The 17,277-nt window shown below is 46.5% G+C and overlaps 1 protein-coding gene across 2 annotated transcripts in view; it reads right to left on the reverse strand.

The window, feature by feature from the left end:
- The window catches only part of CSMD2 (CUB and Sushi multiple domains 2), a 693,739-nt gene that overhangs the window by 234,513 nt on the left and 441,949 nt on the right, over positions 1 to 17,277 (reverse strand). For both annotated transcript variants that reach the window (XM_086378081.1, XM_086378078.1), the window contains exons 14-15: positions 12,953 to 13,279; positions 8,616 to 8,810 (exon numbers count right to left, since the gene is read on the reverse strand). In XM_086378081.1, the coding sequence (XP_086234207.1) occupies positions 8,616 to 8,810; positions 12,953 to 13,279 (522 nt within the window). The remainder of the gene's footprint in view (positions 1 to 8,615; positions 8,811 to 12,952; positions 13,280 to 17,277) is intronic.

Below are 17,277 nucleotides of genomic sequence, written 5' to 3' on the forward strand. Positions count from 1 at the left end.
CTAGGACAAGGGTAGGAGACACACACACCTTTACTCATATTAATGGTCAATGAAAGCGCAAAACCCAAAGACAAAAGATGACCTATGGATGGAGGGAGGGGGGTGGAGCAGAAAGGAAAGGGACTGAAGCTGGACTCTCTTAGAATAGGCCTCCTTTTAGAGGTTTAGCTTTGGAACTATGTCAATATTTTACATAAGTAAAAGAAGACATATGTGGAATCTGGAAAAACGGTGCTGATGAACCTATTTGCAGGACAGATAGAATAAAGATGCAGATGTAGAGAACAGATGTGCGGACAGGGGGTAGGAAGGGGAGGGGATGATTTGTGAGATAGAAACGGACATATGTACACTATCAGGTATAAAATAGCGGGAACCAGCAGTATAGCGCAGGGAGCTCAGCTTGGGGCTCTGTGCTGACCTAGATGGGTGGGATGGGGGCTTGGTAGGAGGAGGACTCAAGAAGGAGGGGATATATATATATATATATATATGTATACATACAACTGATTCACTTCTCTGTACAGCAGGAACTAACACAACTCTGTAAAGCAACTATACCACAATAAAAAGCTTTAATTTTGATAAGCAATTTCTTAAAACTTAAAAGCAGTGTAAAATCAATGAACAGAAAAAAATCAATGTCAGTCGGTAGCATAATTATACATAAAGAAACTAAAGAGATTTTTAAAACACAGTAATGTGATAGTTTATCCCTAGTAGGATGTAGAGACCAGAAGAATTGAAAGGAAAATCACGAAAACAATTTTCAATAATCATACAGCTGTCCGTGGCATTGGGATTACAATTCTGAGACTCTTGGGTGGATATTAGGGGACGGGAACTTGGATTACCAGCAAAAATGAAAGTAGACACAGCGATGATATCAGGGAAGTTCAGTGAAAAAGAAAAATGCACTTACATTTGAAATGAAACGAACCCATGATGCATTTTAGCTTTTAAAAAGTATTTCTTTTTTTTTTCTAATTTTATTTTTAAACTTTACATAATTGTATTAGTTTTGCCAAATATCAAAATGAATCCGCCACAGGTATACATGTGTTCCCCATCCCGAACTTAGCTCTGTTTGTTGAAACGGTTTAGAAACAAGGACCTACTCAATGGTAATAAGCACTGCCAGTACCCAGATTCTAAATATCATTTCTCACTAAAAGGAACCAGGACTCCTTGGAGAAATAGCTGATTGTAGGTCAGGGACAGAAAATGTACAAGATGAGTTTGGGCCAATTTCAAAGCGCTCCCTCTGGCCAATGGGATGGTTTGAGTGCTGAGCAGAGTAACAACCGCAGTGCATTTAAACGCATACAGTACGTTTAAATCCTTTGGATTGCAATGATATTAAATATTTTTCAACTTAGGAAGATGCTAGAGTCAACCCATTAAGATTAAAAGTGGTAAATAAAGGAAAATAATTAAGTATTTCTCCTGTCTTTCCTTTATCAACTATACCTCAGGGTAACCAAATAGTTGTTGGGGGCAAGTTTTCTGTGTTTCCACATATAAAAGAAGAGATAAAATGCTACTATTTTGTAATCTCTAGGCTATGATCGTTGATGGCTCCTATTAATAATATCACCCAAAGAGTAACAACTAGACATTACATGTCTCTGATGGAGGCCCAGAGCTCTGCTTATAAAACATTTTGGCCAAAAATCAGAACCTGAATCTGATTAGGCTTCTAGATCTTACTGCCAATTAAAGGAAATGTAAGCGAGAGAGAGAGGATCATGTTAAACAATCTCCTAGGGATGTAATCACCAGAATTCAGACTGCAGGAGACTCCTGGGGTAAACAACCTGCCTTCCTCAACAGAAATGCCGCGAGGGAGTGGGGCTGCCACCTACAGAGGACGCGGGGTGCATCCGCCAATGGTAATGCTTCAGCCTCACCAGGGTTCTGACTTAAAATGCTATGAAAGAAAGGATTAGATAGAGAATCAAGGAAACTTGATTGTGTTAAATAACTATCTTCATAATGTTAAAGACAGTAGTATTGAAGTTCTATTTTAGAGTGTTCTTTTCCTCTATTAGAGATACACACTAAAACGTTGATTACATATTATGCCTGAAATTTGCTTCACAATAATCCCAGAGGAGGGTAACGGTGGGAGATACTGGTAACGCTGGGGTATGAATGAAATGAAATAGGCCATGGGTTTATAATTGCTGCAGCTGGGTTATGGGCACATGGGGTTCACTATACTACTCTGTGTTTGAAAATTTCCATTAAAAATGTTAGGCTGATGACTTCCCTGATTTCCCAATGGTAAGGAATCCCCTGGGCAATGAGGGGACACGGGTTTGATCCCTGGCCGGGGAACTAAGATCCCACATGCTACATAGCAGTGAAACCCAGGCACTGCAGCTACCAAGCCTGAGGACCACAACTAGAGAGTCTGTGTGCCTCACGGAAAAGATCCTGTATTATGCAACCAAGATCCTGCGTGCTGTATCGAAGATTCAGCACAGCCAAATAAGTAAATAAAATAAAACTTAGAAAGAAGATATCCCTTCTTCCTTTTAACATAATGTTAGGCTGAAAAGAAGGATATGCACACAGGCACACACACATGCATACAGGGAAAAGACAAAAAAAAAAAAAAAAAAAAGGAGAGGGTTCTGCCTTGAACGGGGAGAAGGATTCAGCAATAAGAGGGACCCGGTGCCTTATCCCAGTGCCCAGTAGAGTAGGTGCTCAATAAATGCTTGATGGAAGGAATAAAATACTGCATTAGGACCCTGCAAAGTCATAGGCTGAAATCTTAACTCCCACATGACTGGTTTTGGAGAGGGGACTTGAAGGACACAATGACGGTGAAATGAGGTCACAAGGTTGGGCCCTAGTCCAAAAGGACTGCTGTCCTTAGAAGAAGAAGAGACATCAGGAGTGCACGTTCACAGAGAAAAAGGCCGCGTGAGGACACAGCAAGACGGCGGCCATCTGCTAGCTAAGGAGAGAGGAATTGGGAGAGAGCGGCCAGCCCTGCTGGCACCTTGATCTTGGACTTCCAGCAGCCAGAAACATGAGAAAACACATTTCTGTTGTTTACATCACCTGGCTTGTGGTATGTTGTCATGGCAGCACGAGATGGCTAACATGCTGGGCTTCTGACAAGGGGCTGGGGTCCCCCGGGAGGGAGGCCCCACCTCTCCTGACCTCAGATGCTCCAGGGTGAAGGGCATATGGGATGGGGATGGAGTAGAGTGACCCCAGAAACACAGGCTCACTGAGCTCTCACAGGGCGCCAGCCACCAATCGACGTGTGCTCTGCTCTTCCTGGGTGTTCACCCTCACAGCAGAATTCAGGGTAGGTGCCGGCCTCAGCCTCATTTCCAAGTTGAGGAAATGGGAACAGAGGGCCTAGGTAACTAGTCTAGAAACACACAGCAGAGAAGTGGCAGAGCCCGGATTTAAACCTGGGAAGTCTGGTTGGGTCTCCTTGTGAGTCCCTTGGACTGCAAGGAGATCCAACCAGTCCATCCTAAAGGAGACCAGTCCTGTGTATTCATTGGAAGGACTGATGCTGAGGCTGAAACTCCAATACTTTGGCCACTTCATGCGAAGAGTTGACTCATTGGAAAAGACCCTGATGCTGGGTGGGATTGGGGGCAGGAGGAGAAGGGGACGACAGAGGATGAGATGGCTGGATGGCATCACCGACTTGATGGACATGAGTTTGGGTGAACTCTGGGAGTTGGTGATGGACAGGGAGGCCTGGCGTGCTGCGATTCATGGGGTCGCAAAGAGTCAGACACGACTGAGCGACTGAACTGAACTCAACTCAACTGAGTCTGGCTCCAGAGCCTGCATTTCTAACCACTGCGGGTGGACACGAGAATGCCCACCCTGAGCACTGCCCTCACGGGGCTCTCCGTGTGACTGTCTAGAAGCCGTGGAAGCCTTTTCCTCGATTCCCTCCAACCACGCCTCCCCACAGCCCCTGAATCCCTCACAGCTCATCCTCCACCATTCTGTGGTCAAACAAAAGGAGCGTGAACTCTGGAGTCAAACAGACTGCATTTGGTGGTTCAAAGCGATCGCTCTGGTATCAAAATACCTGGACTTGGATGCTCATCCTCCCTTTCACTGAGCTGTGCGGCCTTGGGCAAGTTCCGCGCCCACTCTGTGCTTCAGTTTGCTCAGCTGTGAAGGATCCTAACAGTACCTCCCCCATGGTTGTCAGGAGGATGTAATAGAACAGTGTTTGTAGAGCACATGGCCTAGTATTTAGCACATAATAACTGCTCGATTATTACTAGCTGGGCGATCTCAGGCAAGTCAGTTCACCTTGCTGCTGTGCAGATTTCTCATGCATAGAGAGTGACATCTTTCTCAACAAGAGGGACCAGAAGATTTAATGAAACATTGTTAGAAACTCAATAACTACCCTCCTTCCTTAGAAGCCCAAATGACATCCCACCATCACTTAGTTCCCTCTTGTGGGAGTGGGGAGAACGGATTTTTCTTTTTTTATAAGAATTTTTTTTAAGTATAAAATTAACACATTAATTTTACATACAGATAGGAAAAAAAAATGTAGACGTGTCTACACAAAACAAATAGGCCATTTTGCTCTGGGATGTGGGCCTAGGAAATGAATATTTCCACTTTAACTTTATTGCACTCGTGTAGCATTTAAATTTTTTACAACCATCAAGTATGAGTTTAAACACGAAAATACATACTTACTGCAGATAATTTATCTTCTTTTCCCCCGTGTATTTCTTTTAAACAGCATAGTTTTGAAAACCCAGTTTGAGAGTCTTTGTCTCCTAATAGGGAGTTTAATTACCTTTATTATCGTAACTGATGTGTTTGTCCTGCTGCTGTCATCTTCTTTTATGCTGTCAATTTATGATGCTTCTGTGGGTCTTGTTTTCTTTGTCTTTTGCGATTGGCAATATGTTTCCTTTTGTTTTAATTTTCTACTGGGATATGGAAAGTGGAAAACCTGCTCTTCATCCTATTTGTAGACGCTTTTAAGTCTTTGACAAACAAGTTTGAAATCATATTCTCTCTAGTGATAGAATTCAAGGAAATTACAGTAACGGAGTAGCCAAGAACCTGGATGTGGATTCTGGTTCTGTCACTTACAAGCCGGAAGGACCCTGGGCAAGTGACTTGGCTTCTTTGTGCTTTAAATGGGACAATTACAACACCTACTTCCTAGACTGGTACATGGCCGATATGAGGTGACACCTTTAAACACCCATCATAGTGCTGTATGAATCGGTCCCTGCTTAAAAGACAGAGGAAGAGACGAGCGTGGGGGTGAGAACCACATGTTCCTTTGTAGCTGCTTCACTACTTGGAAGTCTTTGCTAGGAAATTCCTGATTTTAAATACACGGATCCCTTATGTCCTCTGTTCTGTAGATCAGGGGTCAGCAAATTACAGCCCAGGGACCAAAGCCGACCCCTTCATTTCTGTTTTGTCAAAGCTGCTTTCCCATAATGATGGCAGAGTTGAGCTGAGACCGTAGGGCCCTCAAAGCTGAAAACGCTTCCTAGCTGGCCCTTTAAGAAAAAGTTTGCTGACTGACTTCTGCTTTATATCAGCCAGATGATCATCCTTCTTTCTAAATTTAGGAGAAGAAGCCATTTTCTCCCTTGTCCTATTACAGCCTCTCAAAAGCTAAGAGGCTCTCAGAATATATTAAAAGACTTTTTAAAAGACCATTAGCTTCCACGTTTAATTGTCCACAAGGTGGGGATACTTAATCAAAAACAAAACTAGAAAAAATGGAAAGACAAAGATGCTGGTTACAAAGCAGGATTCTTCCAAGACTTGGCACAGGAGGGAAAAGGGCCAAGGAGGGCCAGATTCCAGGGGCTTCTTAACCAGTGTGCTCCACGGTTTCAAGTCCAGACTTGGGCAACCTAGGTGGTGTCCAGCTCTCACCCTGGCCCTCTGATCTGCTGCTCCCCAGGTCCCCGAAAACCATGGTGGCATCAAATGCCCATAATTCTAGGAAGACCGAGCAGACTTTCCCTGGTGCCAAGTCAGCCTCTTTCCACCAGAGTGCCCCTTATTTCTGGTTGCCCACTGTCCCCAACCCTAAGCGTTTCCCTCCCCAGGGACAGAATGAACAAGACAACTGTAATTTCAAAATTAAGACTCTGCCTATCAAACAGTAATCCTCTTTAAGGTCCACGAACGAAGGCCGAGTTCTCTTGGGCATTCACTCGTGGTCTGGAGTAGCTCACTGCTCCAGCAGAACTGTGGTCTAGGGGCAGCTGATTCAGGAGGGTGGGTGGTGGAGAGAAGGCTGCCTCTCAGGGGGGTCAGCCCCACTGGGACTGAGCCCCCACAGGCTCAGGGGTGCTGGGGTCTGGGCTTTTGCCCCAGAATTCCCACAGTCTTGGTGGGGAAAGAGGACCAAGCTCCAGGGAACTGGTAAAGAAAATGTACTCATGGTGAGGCCCAGTGTCTGATAGAGTTCTCTGCTGCTGGTTTAAGAGGAACAAGGGAACCAGGAGAAAAGAGAGACCAGGTGAGCAGGAGACAGCGGGGAAGATGTCCTGGGCGAGACGGACCGGAGGAAAATTCAAGAGAGGAGGTTGAGGAGCACGATGGAGAATGAGGGGCCTAGCCTAAAGGGAAGGTGAGACCCCAGACCAACAAGCCCCCAGACCCTGGACTCTGTCTCATCCCCAAAGACCACCATCAGACACTCGTGTTTACCCCACTGCTGACAGGGAGGGAGTTACCCAACCCATCAGGTCCACAGCTGGGCGGGGGCGAAGACGGGAGTTTCATGCTTCTCTGACACCAAAGCTTATGCTGTTTCCAGAAGAGCTCACTCGCTGGGTAAAATGGCAGAGGGGGCTGGGGGCTGTGAGGGCAGGACGGCACCTGTCTGCCACGAGCGGGACAGGCATCTGGAAGGATGAACCCACCATACGCTCCCCAAAGTGGACCGCTACTCTGCTGGGCCTGGTGAAGGAATGGTTAATATCAGGTGAACATCACGCTCGCTGCCAACACTGATGGGGCACTGCCTCTCTGCTCACGACCACCCTGGGAGAGGGCTCCCCTTCTTAATTGCACTTTACAGATGGAGCAATTGAGGCACAGAGAAGTCAAGTCACTTACCCCCCGGGGCGACTCAGTGGGTAAGTTTCAGGGAGAAGACACAAGGCAGTCTGATGAGAGTCAGGGCTCTGGAGGCCATTAGGGAGGCTCTAGCCTAGTTAAAAGGTCATTCATTCATTCATTCAGTGATTCATCAGCCAGTGTTGACTGAGCACCTAGCGGGTGTCAGACCATAAGCCAGCTGTGGGGATACAAGGCCGAGGAAGGTTCCCTAACCTCACGGAGCTTACCAACCAGCAAGAGCATGGCCAATACTTATACGAGGCGCTCCGCCTATGCTGGGAACCGCCCTTTACATGTGCATCTTATTATCTCCCCACTTTTTTTTCAGCTGAAAATAAACAACAGAGATTTAGAGGGAAAAGGCAGCTTGCCATGGTTCCAGCCCAGGTCCTTCTGACCTGAAGGCCCCACCTTGATGCCAGACCCTCTGCCACAGGCTCTGTACTCTTGGGAGTCTCCCTCCCCACCCTCACCTGTCAGCTCTTGGGGCTGTGCCCCCTTTAAGGCACGCCCCATTCTTTGGGCTCCTGACCTTCCCTCTTGCTGGCTGGGGTGCTCAGAGCTGGGTCTGGGGACTGGGTATGGAGAGGTCCCTTAGGTCTCACCCTCTGTCCATCATGGGAGATGAGAGGAGGAAGCTTTCTGGCTCCCAGAAGGAAGGAGCCACAGCCCCTGCCTCCTCCTTAGACACCATCACTGCCTTCAAGGAGTCCGTTGTTCACAAGTATTTATCAAGGGCCTGTTCTGTGCCAGGCATTGTGCTTGGTGCACACGTCTGACATAATTCCTGCCCTCAAGAAACTTTATTTGTGTGTTCCATAACTGAAGCTGGGTAGACCAGATGGCTGGTCCCTGAAATTGCGTTAAAACCTGTCTGCATGGCAAGGCAGCACTGAGGAGACACCACAACAATCTTGTGCCTGCTTCAAGCTGTGTGTTTTTTTTTCTGGCTGGTCTGCCCCTAGTCTCCTGGAGATTGACTGCAAGGATATCAAGGCAGTGTTTAACAGAGGCACCAAGGCCAAGCCTGGGAGATGTCCTAGGGAATTGAGGGAAATTAGCGTGTAGAGTCGGACACGACTGAAGTGACTTAGCAGCAGCAGCAGCAGCAGCGTGTGGAGACAAAGAGTGGAAGGCATTTTGAAAGACACGCAGACTCACAGCACTGCCAGGCTGCTTCAGGCTGATGGCGCTCCCTGAAGGAGCTGAGAGCAGGGCTCCTAACTGCTGTGGTATTGAGAGCATTCCCAGTTGAAAGAAGAGGTGTTTTTTGATGCCTGACAGTCTAGATCCAGCGTTTCTCCAGTTTAATCTCTGGTTATAACTCAATTTTCTGTGCAATGTTGTTCTATAAAGACTCGACCATTCCAGGGTGAGGGTGAGAGGGTGGTCCCCAGTCCCGGGAGAGGAGGACCACCGGGTTTCGGGCTGCTCGGTCCCCCTCCTCAGCGTCTCCGGCTGCCAGCTCCGCCCCCCGCCCGCCCGCAGGCACGCACCTTCGCACCGTAGCACCGCGCTGTTCCAGACCACACTGCCCTCCTTCAGGACACAGGTGATGGTCTCCGAGCCCTGAGTCCCGAGGAAGCCTTCGTCGCAGAGGAAAGAGATGGAGCTGCCCAGCTGGAGGCTGTCACCGAACCGCTTGCCATTCACTGGGACGCCAGGATCGGGGCACTCATTGTGTCGGAAGGCTGTGCGGAGGAAAGTCAAGGACGTGATTAGACACAGCTGGTGTGCAGATGGACTCCCAACCAAAAGAAGCTTCAGTATGGAGGCCAATCCTAGACTTCCCCCACTTTCCCAAGGGACCGGCATGCTGTGGGGAGAGCTGTCTGCCCTAAGCCACACTGAGTGTAAAGCAGGTCTTGTTGAACTCGATGTCCTTCTTCCCTGAGCATCTAGTCCAACCTCATTCTAAAGCACATTTATAGGTCAGGCAGCGGGCTGTTTGTCCTGTCAGCTCATCAATATCAAATATCGATTCTGTGAAATGGGTATTATCACCCCACTTTACAGATGAAGAAACTGAGGCTCAACATGGTAAAGGAGTAGATCTGTGTCCTCAATGTCAAATCCATTCTATGTGCCCCTAATTTCAGACAGGGGATCACTTACGTTGCAGGGGAGCTGGACTCTAAATCCTGTGACAGTAATAGACATCGGGTACCATAAAGCACGCGCCCTGGGATCAACCCTGTCTGAAGCCATTCCCTTCACTTTCTTGCCTCAGGCCGCCTCTCACTCCACCCACGTGGTTGATCATACAGTTGGCGGGTGGAGAGGAAAGAGTCAGAACACTTGTGGGTTTAATCAAGTTCTGCCTCTTATTAGTTACATGGTTCTGGGCAACTGATGTCATCTTTCTGAGCCTCTGTTTCCTGACCTATAAAATAGAGATCATACTTCACAGGTTGGGTCATTCTGAGATAGCAATAACATGAAAGTTGGTTTGAATTTGCAAGTGGAGAATGCTGGGTGCAGCACATGACAGGTGGTGAGTCCTCTTTAAGTCTGGGTTCCCTTCTTTCTTCCTGTTCCCCACCTTCCTCCATCAGGGGTGCCCAGTTCTCATAGTCAAGTCTGAGGCTACACCCTATTTGCATCCTGGCTGTTTTAAGGAGAGTGGCTTTCCAGTGAAGACCAGGCTCCACGGTTGCGTAGACATGGGCTATTTTAAAGAACTCAGTGTGGAGCCCTCTGAGATTCCCTAGTGACTGAAACAGTTGCACAGTCAGAAAGAGAAGCAGCCATGGAAGCTGTCAGATCATCTAGCTGGAGGCAAAGCTGGCGATCCTTCCTATTGCGGCTGGGCCGCAGGAGCATCTGACATGGAGATGACCATGAGATCCCTGCTGAGCCCCGATGCAGTCCCCTTCCCTCTGAAATGCAATTTAAGTCAACCTAGACTTCTGTCTCCCAAACTTTGCTTATCAGGAACTGTGACCATGAGCTTGCCCTGACATTTAGAAAAAAGGGCTGGGGAGAAAAGTGGTGCATGGGGCCCATAAGTCCAGACATTTGTCTACTCAGAACCCTATCAGTCACACACACACACACACACACACACACACGTTCACACTGCACAGGGATATGGAGCTATCTCCAATGTCTCAGAGCAAATGCTCTAAGTCAAAGATTTAAGTACTGCCCAGTTTTACCTGCGTCCTGTTTCAATCTCAGCTCCCTGGCAGGTGAAAGGGGATGGATCTTAACCTAGGAAGCTGATGTCGTGGGGCTGGGTGTGATGCCTGCAGGATGCTCAGTAAACATCAGTCACTGTCATCAGCGTTCAAAACTCTCCACGTGGAAGAAGAGTCAGTTTACTCTAAGGAGCTCTGGCGGTGGAAGCGGGATCTCTGAGCCTTGTTACAGGGACACGGATTTCATGTTAGCGTGTTAGCGTGAAGGGAAACCCGAGAGCTGTCCAGCTGTGGAGAGTGCTGTCTGGGGGTGAGGAGCTTCCTGACACTGGGCACATTCCAACTCTGCCCAGATGATCATTGGTTGGGACGTGGTCAAGGAGACGCACACGCTGTGGGGGAGACTATACCAGTTCGTGAACATTTGCCCACGACTGTGGTTGCACTAGCTGCAACAGAACCATCTCAGAAGCTTGTAAAAACTGTAGATTCTAGGGCCTCCTTCCTTAGACATTTTGACTCAGCAGGGCTAGAATGGGGCCCAGATTTTTCCCTTGGACAGTAAGGAAATCAAACCAGTCCATCCTAAACAAAACCAACCCTTAATATTCGTCGAAAGGACTGATGTTGAGGCTGAAACTCCAATACTTTGGCCACCTGATGTGAAAAGCCGACTCACTGGAAAAATGCCCTCATGCTGCGAAAGACTGAGGATGGGAGGAGAAGGGGACGACAGGATGAGATGGTTGGATGGCATCACCGACTCAATGGACATGAGTTTGAGCAAACTCTGGGAAATAGTGAAAGATAGGGAAGTCTGGTATGCTGCAGTCCATGGGGTCACAAAGAATCAGACACGACTCAGGGACTGAAAAACAACAATCCAGCTCTATCTGTGTAAATGCACAGAAAATTATCTGATGTTTGTAATAGTGTTCATCTCTGGCGGAGGGGGATCTGAGGTGGAGGTCAGCACTTCTTCCTTGAACTGGCCTGTTTTTGACTATTGACATATCGGATGTGTATCACTTTTACATGATGGAAGAATATTAGAGAGGAATGCAGGGTGAGAGTTTGATCCTCAGGTTAGGTTTGTGGCTTTCTGCCTCTTTCTCCCAAGAACTCAGCATTTGCTTCTCTCCTGGAAAGTGGGGACCTACTAGGATTTGGTTTTCCTTGGAGACTATGAGACTTTTTTTCCCCCCAGGTCCTCCATCAGTATACCCATACTGCTTTGAGCTTGTAGGGTCCTTGGTCCTCCCCATCCTGGATAAGCAGGCTTCCCTGGGATGGCTCTTACTCCTCTTCCCACTCCCACCAAGGGGAGGAAAGATCATTTAGCCATTCATGAATCTTTCCACTCAATAAACATTTACTGATCCTCATGACCTACCAGACCCTGCACTGGGCAGAAGGGAGAGAGAGATAAGTAATGCGTATCCCCATCTTTCCAGAGCTCATGATCTCATGGGAAAGTGGGGATGACGACAGATTGTCTAAAGCCAGTGCTGCAGCGCTAGACTGTGAAGACTGGGGAAGGCAGGACTGGGCTGCGTTTCCTCCTGCTCACAGGTGATGGGAAGAAGAGCGCCCTGGGAGAGGTGCCCTTGGGAAGACGGACTGTTTCTAATCCAGTCCAGTGTCCCGAGGAAGGTGTTGAGGGAAACATCAGAGAAGCATTCTAGCTTCAGTGGTCCCTTGGAATCTCGGGTCTCCAAAGACCCCCACTTGGCACCTGGGGTCTTCAGCTCAGCTAGACCCTGGGGACGGGTGGGACAAGGAAGCAAGACCTCTGTGCCAAGTGGGGCTGGGTGGAGATAAGTTCTATTAGGAAGTGCCAAAGGGACCAGCTCTGGGTGTCCTGTGTGCCTGGGGCAGGGCTTGCTTGGGGACTTGCATTTCATAAGCAACCTCTGTGAAAGGATCTGGTTAATTGCCCAGGGGGACCCAGCTTCAGCTCCTTCTGACAATTTTCCGTCGGCCAAGTTCATCGGGTCTGTAGCTGATTCTACCCTGCTCAGTGCCTCTTGCTACCTTTGGCAGCTTGCTGTTTCCAGCGTCCAAACTTCTGCCTTCACCCCTAACCCTCTCTACAACCCCCTGAGACACAGAAATGACAAGAATCACTGCTTCAGTTTGCTTCTAGAGAAGGGGCCCAGGGTTAAAACCAGAGGTGACAACTTTGGGACTGGGGCTGGGAGGAAATGACCCCAAAGCAGGCTCAAATGAGTCTCAGAGCCAAACAGAAACACTGTTCCAGACCCTTGTTTCTGATTTGACTGTAGGGATAGGAATTGGCAAAACAAAGTGTGAGCGGCCTCATGGGGGATACATGAAGTTGGCAGTGAGAAGGCATCCAAGGGCTTGGAAGAGCACAGCAGAGAGGCGTCAGTAACCAGAGGAGGACGGCAGGGCCCTTCCTGATTCTAGCTGGGCTTTCTAGGAGGGGGAGGGTGGGGAGGAGAAATGGGGCCCCAGGCTCCTTTCACATTACATGACGCATCTATTAGAAATAAAGGCTCAAAAATGAGTGAAGCCACAAAAAAGAGTGCCTTCTGTTTTTCCTGTCATGCTGGAGCCCCATGCCTGGCTCTGCAGTCCTTGAAACTGGTCCACCCACACCACCACTGGCCTGTGCCCTGCACTGGACATCCTCAGAGGGACAGTCAGTGGGGGCCACAGGGCAGACTCACTGGTAAAGGTGATGTTGAAGCCTCTCTTCCCCGTGGAGTGGTCAGTCTGGAACTCGAGACGGGCCACGTGGCCACTGCTGGTGATGGAAGAGGGGAGCTGGTTTCCCGAGAAGGTGCCCAGGACGGGGGCCTCAGCCGTGGCCCCATCCTTGATGACCAGGAAGTCAAACTGAGGCTCCACGTCGATGTCATTGAAGGCCAAGTGGATGCGGCTCTCGGGCCGGGCGAGGATGAGCCAGACGCAGTGGAGGTGGTTGCCATAGTCCTCTGGGTAGTTGGGCGACAGGACGATCCCAGAAGGGCTGGTGAAGTTGAAGAAGCAGGAAACTGCAAGAGAAGAGCCATGGAGGTCAGTGAGTGTCCCTGGCGCTGTGCCCAGGCCACTGAGGGCAGGCAGGGGGGCATGTCCTTAGTCTAAAAGCAATAGAGAGAAAAGGTGACTGGGGTTTGGCTGGACTGGCTGGGCTCTGAGCTCTAGGCAGCAGACGTGCTGGGTTTATGCTGCGTGTGGTGCTGGGAAGGGTCCCTCTGGCACACTGTGGGCAAGGCGGAGCTGCTCTCCTGGCCTTCCTGCCCTTGCGGTGAGCCTTTCCCAGGAGTGTCTGCTGCTCTCAGGCCCTCCTGTTGGGGAAAAACCACCATTTAAGCTGAAGTGGAGTCCCAGTGCCTGGTTCCTCTTAGCTGGTGGTGATCCCCCAGAGTGGTAACCAGGGTAGAGATAGTGCCACTCCATTTCTGTCCTTTAAACCTTCTCAGTGGGGAAATGATTGTGCCTTGAGGATTCTGGCAACTGGGAAGCTACAAAACTATGCTAAAGGAGATGACCAGTAGGCACCATCTTTCAGAGACCAGAGCTTTGGAAGAAACTGGCAGAGAGAGGGAACAGCACCTTATCTTGAAGCCCCACCTACTTTCCAAGGATCGACTCTTCTGAAAATCTTGATTTTAAACCCTTGTCATGCCCGTAACTAACAGACTCAGAGTAAGTCTGAGGCAAAAGAAAGTGTTATAAATGGAAAAACAAACACTAAACCAATATTAAAAAGGAAAATAATAGCATGAAAAAAATATTGCAACAAATATGCCAAAGAACAACTCTCAATACTGAAGTAGAGTTTTGTAATTTATGCAAGAACATCACCAAGATGAGCAAAGAATATGCTCAGAGGATTCATATGAGAGAAAATAGAATTAATGTGAAAAGGCAGTCCATTTGCCTAGGGGGAAAAACGAACAACTCATATTGCTGAGGCTTCATGGAAACTCATATGTATTTCTTGTCAGTTGCACAGTAAAGTTGATATAGTTCTGGAAGGGAGTGAATGAGCTCTTATCAACAGCCACAAAACTATTCAAATATTCTGACTCGGTAATCTCCAGGAATTAATTCAAAAGAAAGGAGCCACATGGACAAATATGTTTACAGTGACATAATTTTATTATAGAGGAAAAAATGTGAACAACCTACATGTCAGCCCAATAATGTGAGGTAAATTATAGCCTTTAATGTGGTGTGGTTTGAATGCAATCATTAAAGTGATAAATATGATCCTGTAGAAGGAACAATGTTAAACATTTTAAAGTCAAACAGTACATCATAAAATTATATGTACACTTTGGATTATAGCTAATAAATATTTACATATATGGGTAAAGACTGGACATGAGCCCCCGAATAAAAACTGTATTAGGGTGAAAGGTTTGGGGGTGATATTTTTCAATGTGAAAGCAATATTTGATTTTTCTGATTGCAAAAATGATATAGGGTCATTGAAACATTTTTTTAATATATAAAGTGTAAAGAAGATAAAAACTAATATGGACAAAAATTTAAATGCCTTTATAACATTTATAGTGATGTTGGATATTAATAATACTGAAATTAAAGTATGATATTGACTTATTAATTATAATGAAGTGAAAGTGAAAAATAATATTAAAACCATGTTTGCAAAAAAATAAAACAACACAAAACAAAGGAACTGGTGATTCTTTCTGTTGAGTTTCTCCTTCCTTTTCCTGAGTCTACCCACCTTTCCCTTTTCTGCACTGGGTGTTACTTTTCCAACCTGCTACTCAAAGCCCTCCCATCAAATTTAGCAAAGTGAAACTAGTCCCTAGGACACATTCAGTCTCATCCCTGTAATCTCTGTGTTTTATAGGTATGGAAAGTTCGAGCCAAGGGGAGAGAAGGCCATAACCCCATTTAAGATAAAAGACACTGCAGCTCACAGAGATTAGGTAACTTGCCAGGCTCACACAGTGAGTAGACGGTAGCAGGAAGTTCCAATCCATGCAAATCCTTGCTAGTTCAAATCCACCTGACTCCAGGGGCCAAGCCCTTAGCCCCCCAGCAACACCGCCTCCCAGTATGAGAACAGTATTGCTCACAAGTCTAACAGATGAATCCTTGGCGGTATTCTTAGAATCGGCTAAAGATCCATTGACCCCAAGCATTACATCAGCCCTGAACTAGAAGCTCTAGTCTGGGCACAGATATCCTCCAACACAGCTATCCCACCCATAGCTTTGTGGCAGTCCAGCTGGGAGCATAATACACATAATGAGGAATATGAAACCAACGGAGCCCACTACCTGAAGACAGAGAGAGGGTAAAAACCGCATGGCTTGCCTACTAGTAGAACAACATCAAGGTAGACCAAAAGCAAAGAAAAGCTCTACAATTTCAGAGGCACTGAAAGCCTGAGAACACATGCATTTGCTGCAGAGAATTTAATTAATGCCTGCTGAGTCCCCATCCCCACTCCATCACTCTATCACACATTTTCTTTATACCCTTTATCCAGAGTTGCCAAGTTGTAAATCTCAAGGGGCACCATTTTGAGCAGCTATATGTGGTAGCTCTTCCTATCACTCTTTAAAATTACCTTGTTCACTAGTTTCTTGATGGTTTGTCCTTCTCTCTCCCCAACACACACATATGTACTCCATGAGTGCAGAAATCTTGTCTGTTTGATTCCCCTGAATCCCCATGGCTGCCATAATGCCTGGTACATTATCTGTGCTCAATCAATATTTGCTGAATGAATCAACAAGTATTTAATGGTCGACATCATCTAAAAATGGGCTTCCTAGGTGGCTCAGTGGTATAGAATCCACCTGTCAAGCAGGAGATGCAGGCTTGATCCCTGCATTGGGAAAATCCCCTGGAGAAGAAAATGGCAACCCACTTCAGTATTCTTGCCTTGGAAACTCCATCGAGAGAGGAGCCTGGTGGGCTACAAGTCCATGGAGTCGCAAAAGAGTCAGACATGACTGAGCAATGAAACAACAACGATCTGAAAAGATAGTGACGTGAGTATACATGCCTCATATCCTGATCCTGTTCTAAGTCCCAACCAAAAGAACTGACCAAAGTCTGTAAAGCGGATACCTGTGTCAGCTCTGGAAACAAGGAAAAAACACTATGCCGTGATCCTCAACACATTTCTGTTAGACACAGTACAGATCTGTTCCTAAATAATTTAGAGTAGAAAAGGGTATGACCAAGCCAAACTGATAAACAGCAAAGACAACAGAAACTGCTTCCAGTATCAAAGACCTTGAAAAAAATATATTATCCATATAACATTAAAAAAACAGAAAACACTTAAAGATGTTTTCTACCCAACCAAGAGACGAATCAAAATGCAGAACTCAAGTATGGGAAAGTTATGGTTAATAGAAAATGAAAAAAAAAATGGCAATAAGCAAATAAACCATATAGTAAATAATCTAAATAATTGCTATAGACATAGTTAGAAAACAGAATGCAAGTGTAACAAATATTTGTTGGAAGAGAACATAAAAGATATTATTCCTGCCCAAACCCCAGGGTAAAGTAATGCAGATTAGTCTGATGTAAAGTATAAAGTTTGAAGCAAGGAGACATGCTAATTTTCTCATTTTGCAAGAAGTTCTGTTATATGGTTTCTGTGGTTAATTAGAGAAATATAGGTTAGAGCGTGTCTTTAAAGATGTTAAGTGTAATTAGTAATAGACTATAAAGTAGCTTATCTTCAAAATTACCAAAGGGGAAAAAGCAAAGCAGTTAATTTAGCAAAAAAATGGAATTCAAAGGAAACAACAAGGAATCATAAAGAGGAGAAATGTAAAATAAGATGCTAAAAAAGGGGGGAAGAGGCAAAACATCATTTATGATAATAAATGTATACAGGTTAATCTCTTAGAAAAATATAACCCTCATTTTGGGACAAGATATACTTTAAAGAGACTCAGAACAGTCAAAAATAAGGAAAAGGGCTAAGATAGCTCAGACTTCAGATTAGAAGAGTGTTACAATCTACCAATGCTCAGGCCCCAAG

Source organism: Bos grunniens, chromosome 3 (assembly GCF_055505025.1).
Source record: "Bos grunniens cultivar Pamir isolate PY7600 chromosome 3, Bosgru_T2T1.0, whole genome shotgun sequence".
Lineage (NCBI taxonomy): Eukaryota > Metazoa > Chordata > Mammalia > Artiodactyla > Bovidae > Bos > Bos grunniens.